Source organism: Halichoerus grypus, chromosome 5 (genome assembly GCF_964656455.1).
Source record: "Halichoerus grypus chromosome 5, mHalGry1.hap1.1, whole genome shotgun sequence".
NCBI lineage: Eukaryota > Metazoa > Chordata > Mammalia > Carnivora > Phocidae > Halichoerus > Halichoerus grypus.
In genome coordinates this window covers 182,091,623-182,108,893 of record NC_135716.1, presented here as the reverse complement: position 1 = coordinate 182,108,893, position 17,271 = coordinate 182,091,623, and the positions used below count along the sequence as shown (strand labels likewise).

General features: G+C 60.0%; 1 protein-coding gene across 13 annotated transcripts in view; it reads left to right on the top strand.

Moving 5' to 3' along the window:
- CAMTA1 (calmodulin binding transcription activator 1) overlaps positions 1-17,271 on the top strand; it is an 843,552-nt gene that overhangs the window by 754,654 nt on the left and 71,627 nt on the right. For 12 of the 13 annotated variants that reach the window (XM_078073844.1, XM_036064530.2, XM_036064529.2 and 9 more), the window contains 4 exons: positions 746-886; positions 2,424-4,270; positions 9,316-9,442; positions 14,193-14,327. In XM_078073844.1, coding sequence (XP_077929970.1) covers positions 746-886; positions 2,424-4,270; positions 9,316-9,442; positions 14,193-14,327 — 2,250 coding nt within the window. Of the gene's footprint in view, positions 1-745; positions 887-2,423; positions 4,271-9,315; positions 9,443-12,107; positions 12,270-14,192; positions 14,328-17,271 lie in introns of those variants that run through there. The other variant, XM_078073846.1, reaches the window with a different exon arrangement.

Genomic DNA, 17,271 nt, shown 5'->3' with positions numbered 1-17,271 from the left:
ACACCTATCAGCCCACGGGCCCCGTGGGCAAGTCAGTTTATTTTAGATTTTCAGCCCCTGTCCCGCCAGGCAGGTGGGGAGCCCACCCTCAGCCATTCTGTGGATCCACCCCAACAGCAGGGACAACAGAGGTCCTGGGGTTGGCCACGCAGGTGGCTGGTCATCAGTGGGCATCCACTGTCCAGGTCCTGTGGGCCCTTCAGTTCTCCCCCTTGTCCCCTGCAGCCTAGCCCGCAGCCCCTCGAGGCCGAGAAGTCTGGTGAGAATGAGAAACAGAAGCTCCCCTCCAGGGGTGGGCATCCACCCCGGCGCACAGCCTCCATCTCCTCTCCGAATCTCCACTACCTACAGTCTGGGGGGGCCTCAGAGGCCTGCCACCGCTCCCTCCCAGTCCCCGCTCCCTTCTCCTCCACTCCAGGGCCCCTTGAAGAGCCACTCTTGGGCACTTGGACTTTGGGAAAACAGAAGCAAATCTCTAGGCCGTCCGCTCCCCGGGCTGCGCCGTAGGGAAGGGAAGAGGGGAGGCAGAGGAAGAGCACGGAGCTCCCAGTGGGAGTGGGGGTCTGATGGGGCAGCCTGGCCCCCTCCCCCGCCCTCCCTCCCCGCCATGTGCATCAGGTCCCCCCTAGAGCCAGCCTCCCAGCAGAGAGGGAGCTATGTTCTGAGAGGGCCCAGGTACCAGCCCCCTGGGCCCTGCCCCTGCACCCCGTGACCTCTGACCCCCTCGTCCTCTCTCTCCCCATAGTCCACGGCATCAAGTGGACCTGCAGCAATGGAAACAGCAGCTCAGGCTTCTCCGTGGAGCAGTTGGTGCAGCAGATCCTCGACAGCCACCAGACCAAGCCACAGCCTCGGACCCACAACTGCCTCTGCACTGGCAGCTTGGGTGAGCAGGGCCCCCCTGTGGGGGGGGGGTGCAAACGGGCAGAGGGGGCCCTGCCCAACAGTGGGTGGCTCTCCTCCGCAGGGGTAGCCTTGCTGTCCAGTGAGCCAAGTGGGGTTGGCCAGGAGCCAGGGGACAGGGCAGGACAGCACCCGAGACAGACTCACCCTCATCCTGCCCCGTGGGGCTGGTGGGGAAGCCCACTTGGGGCAGGAGAAAGCAGTTTCCAGAGAGGCAGCTCCCTCTAGGGATGGGGGCAGCAGAGTTGGGGGGTGCATGGGGCTGGGGCTCCAGGCCTTGTCTACACACAGCAGGCAGCCTCCAGGCCCCATCTTGGGTATCGTCAGCAGGAAGCCCAGGTGCCCGGGCACAGGACTGACATGGGCTTTTCAGGGAGGTCAGCCCCAAGTCAATGGGACCACTCAAGCTAAACCTCTCTCTTTAACCTCTGTCTCCTCCAAGAATATAAAGTGTCCCACACTCCCTGTCCTAATGTGTCTGTTTTTCTGATAATGGTATTTGCTCTTAGAAATGTGCATTCTCCACCTCCTTCTCTGCCTTAATTAGATATTTCCATTAGAGGGTCATGTCCCTTCTCTGCGAAGTCTTCATGCATTTAGGAATCATGGTGGCGAGGCCGGAATAGGCTCAGGGGATAATTCACCCTTTTACCAAAAGTGAAGTGACTCTCATCAGATGGAATGAAAATAATGGCAGAAGGGAGAGAAAAGAAAAGAGCCAACCGGGTCGCTGTGTGCGGAGGGCCTCGTGTGCGGAGCCCAGGGGAGACTGGCCAGAGTTCAGAAGCCCTTGGCCTAGGGCTTTCTCCCTCTCTGCCACTGATCTGGGGGTTTAGGGCTCTGTCTTTGCTTGGGTCTTAAAGGGATTTTGACCCACAAGGAGTTGAGGACAGGCCCAGGCTGGCCACATGGGGGAGAGGGGCAGATGCCTTTCTGCCTCTGGAGCAAAGTCTAGAACCCTCTTTGGTCCTGGGGCCCGAGAGCTAATCCAGAGAGCGAACGTTGCTCTCCAAGCCCCTATCCCCAAAACACCGCTGTGCAGCCTACACAGGCATGGAAAGTTTGGGGGAGGGGAGAGAGACACGGCCACCACTCTGGGCCGAGCCCCCCGGCCAGCAAGAGCTGTTTTGGTAAATGGTATCTCTCTCTGAAGGTGGAAAGCATTTTCCTGGAGGATGACCGACCCTCCACCTTCTCCTTCCCAACCACCCATGTCCTGAGGCACTACTATTAGTATTGTTAGTAGTAGTAAATGCACCTCCAGGAAAAAGCCCCCCTGGTCTGGAGGATGGTTCCACAGAGCTCGTGCGAGCCCCGGGGATTGGGGTCGGTAAGCCCGGGCTCCCCAGTGTGGGTTACGCGCCAGCCCCAGGGGTCAGCGGGCTCCCGGGCTGGGCTCGGCCAGCCCCCAGCTGCTCGGAGACAGGATCCACCGCAGCCGCGGCTCTGACTCTCTCTTTGCACGCGCGTGTGTGTGTGCGTGCGCGCACGTGTGCGTGGTGTGCCTCTGATCTCCACAGGAGCGGGCAGCAGCGTGCACCACAAGTGCAACAGTGCCAAACACCGTATCATCTCGCCGAAGGTCGAGCCGCGGACAGGGGGCTACGGGAGCCACTCGGAGGTGCAGCACAACGACGTGTCCGAGGGCAAGCACGAGCACAGCCACAGCAAGGGCTCGAGCCGCGAGAAGAGGAACGGCAAGGTGGCCAAGCCCGTGCTCCTGCACCAGAACAGCACGGAGGTCTCCTCCACCAACCAGGTGGAGGTGCCCGATACCACCCAGAGCTCCCCCGTGTCCATCAGCAGCGGGCTCAACAGCGACCCGGACATGGTGGACAGCCCCGTGGTCACCGGCGTGTCCAGCATGGCTGTGGCCTCCGTGATGGGGAGCTTGTCCCAGAGCGCCACGGTGTTTATGTCTGAGGTCACCAACGAGGCCGTGTACACCATGTCCCCCACCACCGGCCCCAACCACCACCTCCTCTCGCCCGACGCCTCTCAGGGCCTCGTCCTGGCCGTGAGTTCCGACGGCCACAAGTTCGCCTTCCCCACCACGGGCAGCTCGGAGAGCCTGTCGATGCTGCCCACCAACGTGTCCGAAGAGCTGGTCCTCTCCACCACCCTCGATGGTGGCCGGAAGATTCCAGAGACTACCATGAACTTTGACCCTGACTGTTTCCTCAATAACCCAAAGCAGGGCCAGACGTACGGGGGCGGAGGCCTGAAGGCGGAGATGGTCAGCACCAACGTCCGGCACTCGCCACCAGTGGAGAGGGGCTTCAGCTTCACCACCGTCCTCACCAAGGAGATTAAGACCGAGGACACCTCTTTTGAGCAGCAGATGGCCAAAGAAGCGTACTCCTCCTCGGCGGCAGCCGCGGCATCCAGCTCCCTCACCCTGACCGCCGGCTCCAGCCTCCTGCCGTCGGGTGGTGGCCTGAGTCCCAGCACCACCCTGGAGCAGATGGACTTCAGTGCAATAGACTCCAACAAGGACTACACGTCCAGCTTCAGCCAGACGGGCCACAGCCCCCACGTCCACCAGACCCCTTCCCCGAGCTTCTTCCTGCAGGACGCCAGCAAGCCCCTCCCCATCGAGCAGAACGCCCACAGCAGCCTGAGCGACTCCGGGGGCACCTTTGTGATGCCCACAGTGAAAACGGAGGCCTCATCCCAAACCAGCTCCTGCAGCGGCCACGTGGAGACAAGGATAGAGTCCACTTCGTCCCTCCACCTCATGCAGTTCCAGGCCAATTTCCAGGCCATGGCTGCCGAAGGGGAGGTCACCATGGAGACCTCGCAGGTGGCCGAAGGGGGTGAGGGCCTGATCAAGTCTGGGGAGCTGCAGGCCTGTAGCTCCGAGCACTACCTGCAGCCCGAGACCACGGGGGTGATCCGCAGCGCCGGCGGGGTCCCCATCCTCCCGGGCAACGTGGTGCAGGGACTCTACCCCGTGGCCCAGCCTGGCCTCGGCAACGCCTCCAACATGGAGCTCAGCCTGGACCACTTTGACATCTCCTTCAGCAACCAGTTCTCCGACCTGATCAACGACTTCATCTCTGTGGAGGGGGGCAGCGGCACCATCTACGGGCACCAGCTGGTGTCGGGGGACGGCGCGGCGCTCTCCCAGTCGGAGGATGGGGCCCGCGCCCCCTTCGCCCAGGCGGAAATGTGCATCCCCTGCTGCAGCCCCCAGCAGGGGAGCCTGCAGCTGAGCAGCGCCGAGGGCGGGGCCGGCACCATGGCCTACATGCACGTGGCCGAGGTGGTCTCCGCCCCCCCGGCGCAGGGCACGCTGGGGATGCTGCAGCAGAGCGGACGGGTGTTCATGGTGACCGACTACTCCCCGGAGTGGTCTTACCCGGAGGTAAGCTGCTGCAGCGCTGCCCTCCCCCACCTGCCCACCAGCGCGCAGCCCAGGGAAGCTCATTGGCATGGGGCTGCCCTTTGGATGAAGCTCTGGACCCTACAAAGTTGTCCCCTTCCTCTGTCCCCATGGCCTTTCTCAAGCAGTGGTTCCCAGACTTCACTGAAGCAAGTAGCTTGAAAGTCAAGGGTCTCCTGGGGGCCGGGTCACCCCTCCCACTCCCGCCAGAACCTGGCTGATTATGTATTAACATTCCACCTAGGTTTTGCTCTGCCCTTTTTTTTTTTTTTTTGAAAAAAATGTCCTAGGGCTGCAAAAACAAAACAAATTCAGAAATCACCACCATAGGCCATCCATATCCATTACTCTTGATTTGCTTCACTAAACAAAACAAAACATACACAAATTCCCATCCACTGTGAAAGGAAGGGTACAGCTTCCTTCCAGAGTCATCCATGAAAATTTCATGGGTAAATCCGGCCTCTGCAAAATCAAAGGCATGTTACATGACTCAGGATGTCCCACCTGTGGCCTCCCCGCCCCCCCACCTCCGGTTGCTCCCAAGCCCAGGGCTGCAGGAAAACCCAGGTCTTGCCCCAGTGGCTTGAAGTTTAAAGAAGAAACCTTGGCTTTTTCTCAGAGGTAGAACGGCACAGGAAGGGGGCCAAGGGGCCCGAGCTTTCCCTCCTGCCCTGCTGCACACTGGGGCACATGCTCCCGGACTCTGCCCAGCCCACCTGCCAGTGCTTGGGGAGCAGCACAATCACCCCAGGGCCCAGATCGGCCCTTTCTCCCAGGGAGGTGGCTGTCGCCAAGTCCCTTGGTTCCACTGCCATGTCCCCTGGACACTAGGGTTAGGGGCTCCCGTCCCATATTACTAAGGGAAGGGTGCTCCTGAAAGACCGTGGCTCTCCCGGGGTCGCTTAAGACAGGAAAACATATTCCACCAAAGGTCTTCAGGTATAGGCAGTGCAGGGGTGCAGGCCAAAGCCTGTGCACATGACAGACCTGGGTGATTGAGGGGCTCCCCGGGAAGATGCCCGAGTCGGGACCAGACCAACAGGGTACCCTGAGAAGTGAACTTCCTCACGGAGCCAGTCTCTGCTTCAAAGGCTCCCTTGGGCCCTGGTGAAGGGGACAGCGTGACCCACGGGTGGAGCGCATCTTATGGGAGATGGCCGGGTGTCAGTCGGGCTCTGCCATGACTTCACCTCTCTGTGACTCAGTTTCCTCACCTATAAAACGGGGGTGACAAGAGTCCCCTCCTCGGGACAAGGAGGAGCGCCAGGAATGTTTGGTAAAGTATTTTATTTGTCCATAGTAAGTAATCAGTGAATATTGTTTGTTGTCCCGTGGCTGTCACAGCTCGCGGCCCATCGGGGTCCTTTTCCCGTCCTGCTGCCGTGGCTGGGGCACCGAGGCCCCATGAAGCAGTTCCTTGTCCCTCCTGCTCACTGGTTGATCGCTTATGACCTTGGGGAAGTCACCTGGATTGTGGGCCCCCTGGTTACAACTCTGACCCGAAGCCTCATTACTCCCTCTCCTCCTTCTTTTATGGCAAAGCACAGATAAAATCGAGCACAAATGTTCCCAGCTCTCAGGAAGGTGCCACATCAGCTCAGCCAGTGGCCCAGGCTTCGCTCAAGGGGGTCCTGGAAAGACAGCGGGGGTCTGGACAGAGCAGCTTCTGCCCCGCACTGTGTCCTTGTGCGGCGGCGTGTTTAGTGGGGGTCCGGAGGCCGCCACCCCACGTGCTGAGGAGCATGGGGCTGGGGCCAGTGTGTGCCCCACGCTTACTAGCTGGTGACCTGGGGCAAGGTAGCTGCCTTTCTTATCTCTAAAATGGGCAGCGATAGCTCTTATCTCGAGGGCTGGTTGTTAAGGACCCAGTAAAGTACTCGGGCAGCACCCGCTCTTCCATCCACCTCCATGGGCTCCTCCCCCAAGACTCCGGAAGATTCTGACCAGGCCTACTCTTGGTATGGCTCAGGTTGACCGTGTCAGCGATACTGAGCTCAGGGGCATCCTCATAGCACCCACCACGTTTCACCCCTCACCCCAGGTGAAAGGTCAGCTCCGCCCAGCAGCCTGCCCCCCACCCAGGGCTTAAGAAAGCAACTCAAAGGGACAGGGAGAGGGGTGTAGCAAGAGGTCAACTGGGAGACTTGGCTCCCTGGGCCTCAGTTTCCTTATCTGTAAATGGCCGAGAGGCGTGGCCTCAAGGCCCTGCAGGTCCTAGGCCTGGGGGGTTTGGCCCTCAGGACCCTTGGAGACCCCCTGGAGCCTGAGTCCTACGGGAACTGGAGGCCCAGGAGAGGAGGCCTCTTTCCCCAGCCTCAGTCTGTGCGCACGGGCCCCCCGGCAGGGGTCCAGGCCCGCCGTCTGGTCTCCATGGGCCTGGGGGCACTAGCGCGGGGCTATTAGCAGACCTGGTCCCCTGTTCTGTACCCCAGGAGCGGCAGGTCCCCAGACTGTACCTCAGGGACAGTCAGTTCAGCAGCCTGCCACGCGAGGGCAGCACGGGAGCAGGAAAGGATGTGGGTCTGGGCACCTCCGAGAGGGCTCGTCCAGTCCTGGTTTTCCAGAAGCCCTGGATGCTTCCAGAAAACAAAAGCAACTCAAATTCAATTTGATTTGGAAAATTCACAGATGCCACCCAGCTGGTCCCTTTGCAGCCCAATGGCCACACGGTGAGGCCTCTGTTGAGGCCCCAGCGGCTCTGACCAGCCCCTTCCTCCTCACCATCCTCCTCCTCCCCAGCCACCGGGCCACCGTCCCCAGTCCAGCAGCACGGGCCACCCCCTCTTGGGTTCCCCTTCCAGAGACACTGTCTCCCCCTCACAGGCCCCTGGCTGGTACATCTGTCCCTGGCCCTCCTTGCTGATGGTGCCAAGAGCTCAGTTCTAGCCACGCTCTGCCAAGCAACATACACAGGAACACCCGTAGCAAGACACCTCGGCTCGGGGGTGCTTCTTAGGCTGGAAACACGAGCTTGAGCCAGACTGGCCGGGCTCTAAAATCCACTGCCGGAAAGCTAAGGCCAGGCCACCTTGCTGTCTCTTCTGGGAGTGTCCCTCCCTCCCACCTCCCAGATGCTCTCTCCCTGCCGTCCCCTGCAGCTGCAGCTAGCTACCAGCACGCCTGCTCGTGCGTGCCCCAGGGTCTGCCCTGGGTGCGTCAGAAATCTGGGTCCTTTATCTCAGGGCTCCCAGGCACAGACCTCAGATGGCATTTGTCGCCCCCTCCCCTCCCCCAAACCCTCTGCGTCATCTGCCTGCACTGACAATTTGCTGCACCAGGCAGAGGAAGCTGCAGTTAGAGCCAGCCAGGCCGGCGTTGCCATGGGAACCATCCCTGAACGGATGGATGCTGAGCCCATCCTACAGCGGTTTCCATGGAGAAGGTCCTGATGTTCCCCAGTCCTTGCTACAGTTCTTTGTTCCTCACAGCGGCTGTAGCTTCATACCAGCGGCTCTTGACTGGGGTTATTGTTTGTTTCCTTTTTTCTCACATGGTAACTGTCTGCGGCTTTTTGAAGCCCCTGCTCTTCCTCTTCCTAGGATCCAGGGAGGATCGTGCCCTGGGCTGGCCTGTGGTTCTACTTGTGCCGTGTGGCACGCCTCCCAGCCAGCACCCGGCCTCCAGCCCGTGGGCCCAAGAATGCCGGCCTCGGTCCTGCCACAGCTCCAAATCTCCCTATGGAGCCATATATCAGCACCAGGGAATGTTAAGGCCAGCAGGGCCACCAGAGAGGTTGGGCCATTTCGCTGAGGACACACAGCTACTGAGGGACAGAAGCAGGCCTCTGGGCCTGAGCTATCTCCACTGTCCCCGACCTTTGGTTGTCTAGCAGTGAAGTGACTTCTCCAAAACCACCCCATCCCATCCAAGAGCACAGGTGGAATGCCGGCCCATCCAGGAGAGCCCTTCTGCTGCTGGGCTGTGGGAGAGCCTCCCTCACCTCATCCCTGGAAACAACCCCTCCTGCTGTTGGTGCCCAAGGCCAGCCCTGGTCCAGGTCTGGGTTCCACGAGCATTGTGGGCAGCCCAGGAGTTAGCCTTGTGTTGAGGCTGGGGGTCCCTCCACGGGAGGGGTGGGCCAGTGCCAGAGAGAGTCCACGCAAGAACTGGTGACTCGGCAGGAGACTGTCTCTGGCAGGGGCCAGGAGCAGGAGAGCTGAGGTCTGGCCTCTCTGGCCTGGGGAGGTGGGGAAAGGGGGGCCTGCTCCCCTTACCCCTCTGCCCTCCCCCTCAAGTAGGTATGCTGCTCAGTTTTCTGCAGCCTGGACACTAGGTGGCGCTCTCCACCCTGTCCCGCACAGGTCCTGGCCCCCTGCTGGGAAAGGTGCCTGGAGCCTGGGGTGGCCCACCCACAGAGAGCCGGAGAGGCCAGCATCCCCAGCCCCCAGCTCTAAGCGCCTGTCCTGCTCAGGACAATCTCTACCTGCCACTCTGAGCCCTCCTCGCCATTTTGTTTCTGCAGCCTTTCTCACCCCTGCCCCTTCTCCCACCATCCCTACTATACCCTGGGGATCCTACAGCTCTCCCCATTTCCCCACCAGAACTCCCCCCATCCGTGGGGTGACACTCACATGCTCAGGACTGTTTTCAAAACTAGGGGTTCCCGAAACCTGTCCACAAGTAAATAACAGAAAAAGCTCCCTCCCTCCCTTCCCCTTCCCTCCAGGGCTCCTGCCAGCCGGTTCTCAGGTGCATCTTGTGCTGAAAAGGTTTGAACAACTCTGTGCTGCCTTCTGCCTAGAACTGAAAGTTATGTAGGAGAGGGTCAGGGGTTAGAACCGCTGGTCACCATTCTGGATGCCAACTGAGGAAGGCAAGGAACATGCGGGTTCCCCCCCACCCCCCCAGAGGCTTGGTCTTCCTGCCGCCATCCTGAGACAGCGGTTCTCGAAAGTCAGGACATATTGGAGTCCAGGAGTGTGCACGTTCACCAGGCACATGGGGCGGGGGCAGCCTGGAAGGCCCGCGTCCCCATCCCTCCCTCCCTCTGTGGCTGACGTTCCTCTCCTCTCTGTCCCCTCCAGGGAGGAGTGAAGGTTCTCATCACAGGCCCATGGCAAGAAGCCAGCAATAACTACAGCTGCCTGTTCGACCAGATCTCAGTGCCTGCGTCCTTGATTCAGCCCGGGGTTCTGCGCTGCTACTGCCCAGGTGAGGAGACTGGCCCCCGCCATGGGTGTGGGGCCCCAGGAGCACTGCACGGAGGGTCAGCCTGGGAGCCACCTGGGACAAGTCGCGTCATTACTCTGAGCCTCGGTGTCCTCTGCTGGGATGGAGGGGCCCCAGACCAACTGGTATAATGTCATCAGTTTAGGCTCATGGAGCTCACGTCAGACAAGGCTACAAGGCCTGCTCAGCTGGGATTTTGAAGCGAACACGATGAGGGACTGTTTGGACAGCCAGTAAGCCAGGCTGACACACCCAGGACTGGGCACAGCAGGAAGCTAGAACCACCCTCAACCTGAAAGGCTCCTGGAGCTGGTGGGGAGAGCCAGGCAGGGGGAGGGGCCCGAGAGGAGCCGCATCTGGGGTCAGAGCGACCAGGCAGCCCTCTCTCCTCTGGCCCGTGCCTCCCACAGTTCCAGACCACCAGAAGCCAGGAGAGCAAGAGCGAGAGGGAGCCCAGGCCATGTGGCCCACAGGGTCAGTGCCCCGGGGCACTGAGCAGCTCAGAGGGGGATGGAGAAGGCCTGGTGGCAGCTGGGGGGGGTGTGTCAAACTAGTCAAACTAAGAATAATCTGCACACTAAGAATAATCTACACATCCACCCTTGAGAATGTGAAACCATCTACCCTGGGCCCTGAAAAAGGCACGTGCACAGAATTTGCTGCCAGTTTCAGGGGCAAGAGCCCTCTGCTGTCCCTGGGCTCTGACCTTCACCCTCCCTCCCTCATCGTCATCTGCTTAGCTTGATGTCCCGGTCTGCTTGACTCCTTGACCTCTGGCCTGCCAGCTCCCTGTGGTCAGGATCTGTGTCTTTCCTGGTCACTAGGCGTTCCCCCCGGCACATCCCAAGAAGGAGATCAGTATTTGTGAAGGAATCTGTTCCTAGGGTTCTTGTTTTCCAACCCTTGCGCTGGTGCTGGGAAGACCCTTTGGCTGACATTAGCTCCAGGGATGGCCTGTCCAGCTTGCCCAGGCAATGAATGGAGAGAGAGCCCTACCCCGTGTTATCCGAAGCCAGGAGTCTACAAAAGGAGAGCGTGCTCCCTGTGGAGGCCAAGGGTTAGGGAAGACAAGTGGGGGCCTTGGGCCACCCTAGCTCTCTGCCTCCACCCACACCATCCCTCCAGCCTGGGGCTCCTGGATTTACATGGAATGTTCTTCCTTCTCTCTCTCCTTTCCCTGTGCAGCCACCCCCCCCCCCAAGAGCAGAATGCTCCAGAACTGGGTTCACAGGTTCAGCCCCCACATGAACTCAGCATATCCTTCACCACAAACATCTCAGGGAGCCAGGGATGGTGCCCATAGTGGCCTCCCCCTACTGGCCCTGCCCCCATCACTGCCTGGCCAGCTCCAGAGGACTCACTTAGCCCCCTTTGCTCCCGGCAGCCCCGCTTGGTCTGGAGCACAGCCCTCAGGATGCCAGCCCAGGCTGGGTCAGCCTAGCATGGCTCAGGGCTGCGTGGCTAATGCAGCAACCACCCCCCACCACCTCTACTCCAGGGGGGTAGGGGGCGAGGGCAGCGTGTTATTACACTGTCCACTCACCACCTGCTGCTGGAACAGGACTCCCCTGGCCTATAAATAGAAACCACTTCCTGTACCTGGTTCTTTCCTGGCTGAGAACCCAGACCTTGCCTGTCCTAGGTTATCTGACCCCTCCACAAAAAAGACTGGCCTTTGCATGCTCTCTGGACAATGTCCCAGGCTGGGACCTGGCGCATCCTGGGTGCTGGACCAGTTGCATCACGGCACATCCCAGATCAGCCAGTTATCCTCTGGTGACTTCAGCTCTGTACTTGACCTCTCAGGGCCTCCATTTCGACATCTGAAAAACCAGCTGTCAGATGGGTGAGAGCAGAGGAGAAGGAAGGTCCTTGAAGCACTTGGTTCACAGGCTCAGTTCATGAAGGTGCTCCATGCGCCAGGCTCATGAGCTTGGCACCCTGATGAGGAGACCAGACCCTGACCAGGAACACGGTCCCCCACCATCACTGGCCACAGACCACACGCAGCATGGAGTCTGCACCCTACAAGATCTCAGTAGTGCTCCAAGCACAGGAGAGAGACAACCAAGTCAGGGCACTGAGCTCAGGGTGAAGGGATGATGACAGAAGACCTGGGACTTTAGAAAAGGCCCCCCTGGGCTCAGGAGGAGACAGGAGAAGCCACCAACCAGAAGACTTGGCAGGCAGGACAGCCCCACACTGGGTTCCTGGGAGGTCACCAAAGGCAAGCGGTGAAATTCAACATGAGGTGGGCAAGTGCACTGCGTTTTGAAGCAATTAATTGAACAAACGGTTGAGCGGATGTACCATGCCAGGCACCGACCTTGGCACTGGGCATGAAGTGGTGATCAGGACAGACCTGTGCCCAGCTCTCTCGGAGCTTACATTCTCCTGCAAGAGACAGAAAGAAACAAGGAGACAAAGAAATCGCCAAGCAAGTTGGAGGGAGAGTGGAACAGGTGGGGGGAGCCGAACACGGCAGGGCTGGAGAAGAAAGAGGGGACCAGCCCATGTCCATCCTTCTGAGTCACGGGAAGGAGTTTGATTTGGTTTCACTTGCAATGGGAAGCCATTAGTTTTAAGTAGGGAAGTGATGTGATCTAAATTATGTCTTTAAAAGATGATTCTGGGTGTGTGGGAGAACAGATTGCTGGGAGGAAGAACAGAAACAGGGAAACCATAGGAAGCAGGCAGAGAGGTGATCTTTCCTGACTTCAGGAGGGGAGCTCCCTGAGCAACGTATTCCCACCAGTTTCAGGTGGGGGCTTTGGAATGTGGCCCCCCGATACCATCCCGGCAGGAACAGGTAGGTCTTGGGTGGGCTGAGGTTGCCCGCAGCAACATTCTAGGTGAGAAAGCCTGGCAGCTCGGCTTAGAGTGGTGGCAGGGGAGATAGAGACAAGTGGAGGGACCAGGACGCGCTGATGGACTGAATGAGGGGAGGGAGAGAGAGCCGAGGACGTGCCCGGGGCGATGGCCTGCCTGCACCGAGCTGCTGGTCCGGGACACGGAGACTATGATAGGTCCTCTCCTCTCCGTCTGTCTCTCTGGGGAAGGATGGGATGCTTTCGATCGGCCACATTCTAGCATCACAGGTTGTACAAGTGCCGGGAGATGCCGGGAGGTGTGGAGAAGAGCAGCAGTTGAGGAGCCCCCCCCCCCACCCCGCCCCCTGGGGTCAGAACATCAGAGAAGCCTTGGGTTCCCCAGCCTCCAGCCGAGGCCAAGAGGCCTGCTAAGAGTCGCAGAGCTGAGCGGGCTCAGATGGGATGTGTGCTGGCTGCCCTTTCTCCCTGTTGGTAAACAAGGCAAATCTCCAGGGAGGATGAGTGACCATGAACTTGGAAGTCTGCCTGGGGACGCCGTCAGGGCCTCCAGAGGTTCTGGACTTGGCTGGGCACCCCTGCCCAGAGAGGCACTCTAGGAGGTCCTATGGGAGGGTCCCCCACCCACCATGGAGCCAGCCGGTTCAACTTCTGGTCTGGAGCTAAGAGACCACACCAGGATAGAAAGCAGAAGGGAAAAGCCACTGGTCACCCTGAGGCAGTGACATCCTGAAGACCTGCTCTGGGGACAGTGACATCATACATCCACCTGGAATGAACAGAGGCCTCAGGTCAACGAGCTGGTTTTCCCATGGGAAGTAAGGTCGGCCTCAGAGGGCAGCTGGAGCTCTACCCTGCCCTGGGGAGCAGCTGACTTGGACAGCCTTCTCAAGTCTGTAAACTGCAAAGCAAGAGCCCAAACAGTAACATGATCCCCATGTGCGTCCTCCCTGGAAATCTGTCCTGGGGAGGCCCTGGGCACTGCTATCTGGTGTTCCAAAAAAGCAGGGCAGAGAGCACATAGCCCTGATTCTACCAGAGGAGGAGGCCTGGTGGGGTGAGCAGCCTGCACGCCCATACTGGGCCCCGGGGGCCGTCTCTGTGGGCCACGACCCCCAAGATTTCAACAAGAGCCGTGCATCCCCTTTAGCCCCAGAAATGAAGCAGGTTTCCGCCAGGGGTGGGCTCTCTTCTTGCCAACAGTGAGAATGTCCCAGTTGTTTATTCAAGCAATACAGTCTCCACTGAGCCCTGTGCTGGGGACAGAACAGTTAATGAGACCCACAGGGGCCTGCCTGCCCAAAGCCCACCATCTAGGCATTGGAGGGAGCTGCAAGCTTCACCCGAGATCGGCCCCCCTGGGCCCAGACTAACAGGCGCGGCTGAGGCTCCTCCCTCATCAGGAAGGCAGGGGAACTTCTGAAAATACATGGAAGGCCATGCTGAGTGCATCAGGACAAGCTTGTAGGATAAGGTGAAACAGAGAAATAAGCACCAAGACTCCAAAGCAAATGCTGTACCTGGACCCTATCTAGGATGGATGGGATGGGGGAGAAGTCAGGCAGCCATGGGCAGGGTTGCAAACCATTCATTCATGCATTCATTCAGCAAATCCGCACTGACTTCCCAGTACCTGCCCTCGCCAGGGAGCCGAGGAGCAAACAGGCAATTACAATATGGGGTATGGGAGTGATCACAGGGCACCTGGCTGAGTCTGGGGTCCCGAGAAGTTTCCTGGAAGAAGAAGCACTACATCTGGGCCTCGAGGAATGAGCAGGCAGAGGCTGGGGGTCACCCAGTGAAGGGGGGTGGGGAGGGGGCACTCCAGGTTCCCGTATGGTACATCAAGTTGAAGGGTGCCCACCCCCACCCCTCAGCCTGACCTCTCTTTCCTTTGCTTTCAGCCCACGACACTGGTCTTGTGACCCTACAAGTTGCCTTCAACAACCAGATCATCTCCAACTCAGTGGTGTTTGAGTACAAAGCTCGGGCCCTGCCCACACTCCCCTCCTCCCAGCATGACTGGCTGTCATTGGACGGTAAGAACAGCGCTCGGGTCGCCTTGCCAGGTGCTGGGGAAAAGGGACACTTGGGGCCCTTGTGCACAGGGCGTAGAAAAGAAGGAAGCATTTAGGTTCCCTAACATCCACTCGGAGCAAAAGTCTCCACCACAGAAGGACGAACTGGGTCAACGCCCCCAATCTGGATCTCTCTCTGGCACAGAATGAAGTATATGAGTTTGGGCCTGCAGCTGTCAGTCCTGCCAGGGGATCTGAGTGGCCAGACAAAGCCCCGAGTTGCTAAGAGGTCCCTCTCTGGACAGATCCTGAGAAGCAGGGTCTGAGCATCCTCTGTTGCCCCCCACCCCAAGCCAATTTCTATGGTGTCCTCGAAGAGAGAGCCCCCGGAGGCCATCACCAAGTCCCAAGCCTCTTAGAGATGAAAGCAATGTGGGCAGCTGAGGAGAGGTGGCTCAGGCTCAGCTCCTTTCGTGTTCCAAGGCCTGGACGGGGCGGCGGGGGGTGGGGTGGGGGGTGGAGCTGTGCATTAAGTGCTTTTGCCTCTTAGGGACAACAAACCAAACCTCACGGAAGCCCACAAACACCTGTCACCCCCAGCTTCTAGGCTGTTTCTACCTTAGCCTCTGCCCCATAGAGCATGTGAAACAAGTGCAGGATCATCATCGTGGCTGAGGGTGGAGGGCCAGGGAGCTCCAATAGGCTCAAATGGAGGAGACAGGACCTGCTGTCCCAGGATGGCTCTCTGAGAGCCACTGGCCTTGAACATGAGTGTTGGCACCAGAGGCTCTGCAGAGAAAAGCTGCCAAAGACAGGTGGGGGATGCTTAGGTCAGAGGCTGCGCTTCCCAGCTCTGAGCATGCCTAGCAGAAGCCCTGGAGCTGGCCTGGGGAGCTGAGCTGGTAGTCGGCTCTCTGCCCCCAGACAGAGCGGGAGGGATGGCTGCACACACGTCAGTATCAGGACAGCCTGCTGAAGCGCCAGTCTCTGGGGTACTTGCCAGAGACCTCATCAGCCTGAGGTGTGCGCCTTAACTAAGCTGCCCCTGGGCCCTCTGCAGGGATCACTTCCTTAAGCACCTCTCCCCTGCACACTGCAGCCCTTTGCCTTGTCAACTCTCAGACTTCCCCCTTGCTGCTGGCTGCTGGAGGATTTTCTGGGCTTGGGCACTTGCCCTGGGCCGCTTTCCTGAGCCACCCCATGTGCAAATCTCAGCCTCATCCCCGCTCAGCTCCAGCAGTGACAGGGTCCCTGGCAGCCACCCTGGCCACTGAACCCTCCGAGCTGTTCCCAGAGGTGGCTTTGGGTCAGCAGGGATATGCACCCTGGCAGAAGCTGCATGGGAGCACCAGGCTGGTCTTGGCAGCCACCCTGGGCAAGCCTGGAGCCAGCCGGAGCTGTGAGGATGACCTGCAGGATTGTAACAGAGAAGGGCAGGGTGACCAGGGGCTCCCGTTCAGGAAATCCGGTTTCAGCTTTGCAGAACAAATGGGAAATGGAGCAGGGTACTCTGCAGAGTCCTGGCTCTCCCTGAGTGACCAGGTCACCTCACCAGGATGGACTGGAGGATACTGGGACCAACGTAGGACCTGCCTGGGAGATGGAGCCCCTCCGAGAGCCAAGACTCAGCCAGGCAGTGCCTCGGGGCACAGGAAATGTCAGCCATTCCCCCCCATGGAAGCCCAGAGAGCAAGCTGTACCAGGAGGTTACGGGCAGGGGAGGATGCTGTGACAGAGACCATAGGGAAGGAAAACCCCCTCTGCTTCATTACAAACACACTTCTGAGTCCTCAACCATACCAGGTCCCTTAGGCAATGAGCCTGCTACCAAGCTGGACACCTGCTCCCCAGCAGCCCCTTCCCAAGAGGACTTGGAGCTCTGGCCTCCAGAGGCCTCCGGTTGAAATAAGCATCCTCCAGCCCCTGGAAAAGTACACAGGAGAGATGACAGGTTGGGGAAAAGACGGGAGAGGCCCACCCCATTACAGAGAACAGACCAGGGCCCCTGCAACACCTCATGAGTCCCTCTCCCTTTGGTCTTGGGCAGGTATCCTTTCAAGTAATGGGAGGGGAAGGTGGCCAGAAGGTATCCCTAAACGAGTACAAGTGCCTTATCCACCGAAGGAAAAGGTTCGCAGGATTTCACCGGCCTGATAAATAATAACCGTGGGGGGAGGAGGGCCAGAACTGCAGCCGCAGCGCCAGGGCGTAATCGGCCTCGTGCCAAGCGGACAGCTGGGACAGCCCCGAGGGTAGGGGTCTCCGGGCCTCGGGCCAACCCCGTGGCTTGGCAGTGAGACGCTGCAGGGGCCAGGCTTGCGGAAGCCTCCCTCTCAGCTCCCCTCTCCTCTCTCCCCTCCCGCCCCCATGGTTACTGGGCAGATTCGCCCTGGGAGCTGCTGGGAGGTGGGGACGCGCGTGCTGCGGCGGAGAGGGGGAGGAGAGGGGGTGCAGAGGGGAGGGGGCGAGGGACTGCAGCGCCGAGCAAACTGGGGCGCGGCGGCCGGGCGGCGCGCGTGCACACACGCACGCACACGCACGCACACACGCGCACGCACGCACGCACGCACGCTCCCCCCCACCCCGGCGCTCTGCAATGCAGGGGCGCGTCGCGCCCGCCCGACTGCGGCAGGGCTCCGCGCACCCGGGGGGCCGCGCCTCTCCCCAGCCGGGCGGGACCAGCGAGCCGCGGGGAGCGCCGCGCTCTCGCAGCCCAGCGGCCGGCCCTGCCTGCGCCTCCGTGGCCCAGCTCGCGATCGCGGGGGCGCTCTCCGCCCCTCCCCCGTGCCGGCGGGGAGAAATGTTTGGGGAAGAGGATTTCTGCCTTCGTTTGATTTTTGAAATGGATGTTTGCCAGACGGAAGGCCGCGCGGGGGCACGAGCGAGGAGCGCCGCAAACCCGCACGCCCGCGCGCGGCCGCGGGGGCGCAGCTTTTGTTCTCGGCGCAGCCTTGGTCTGAGCCGC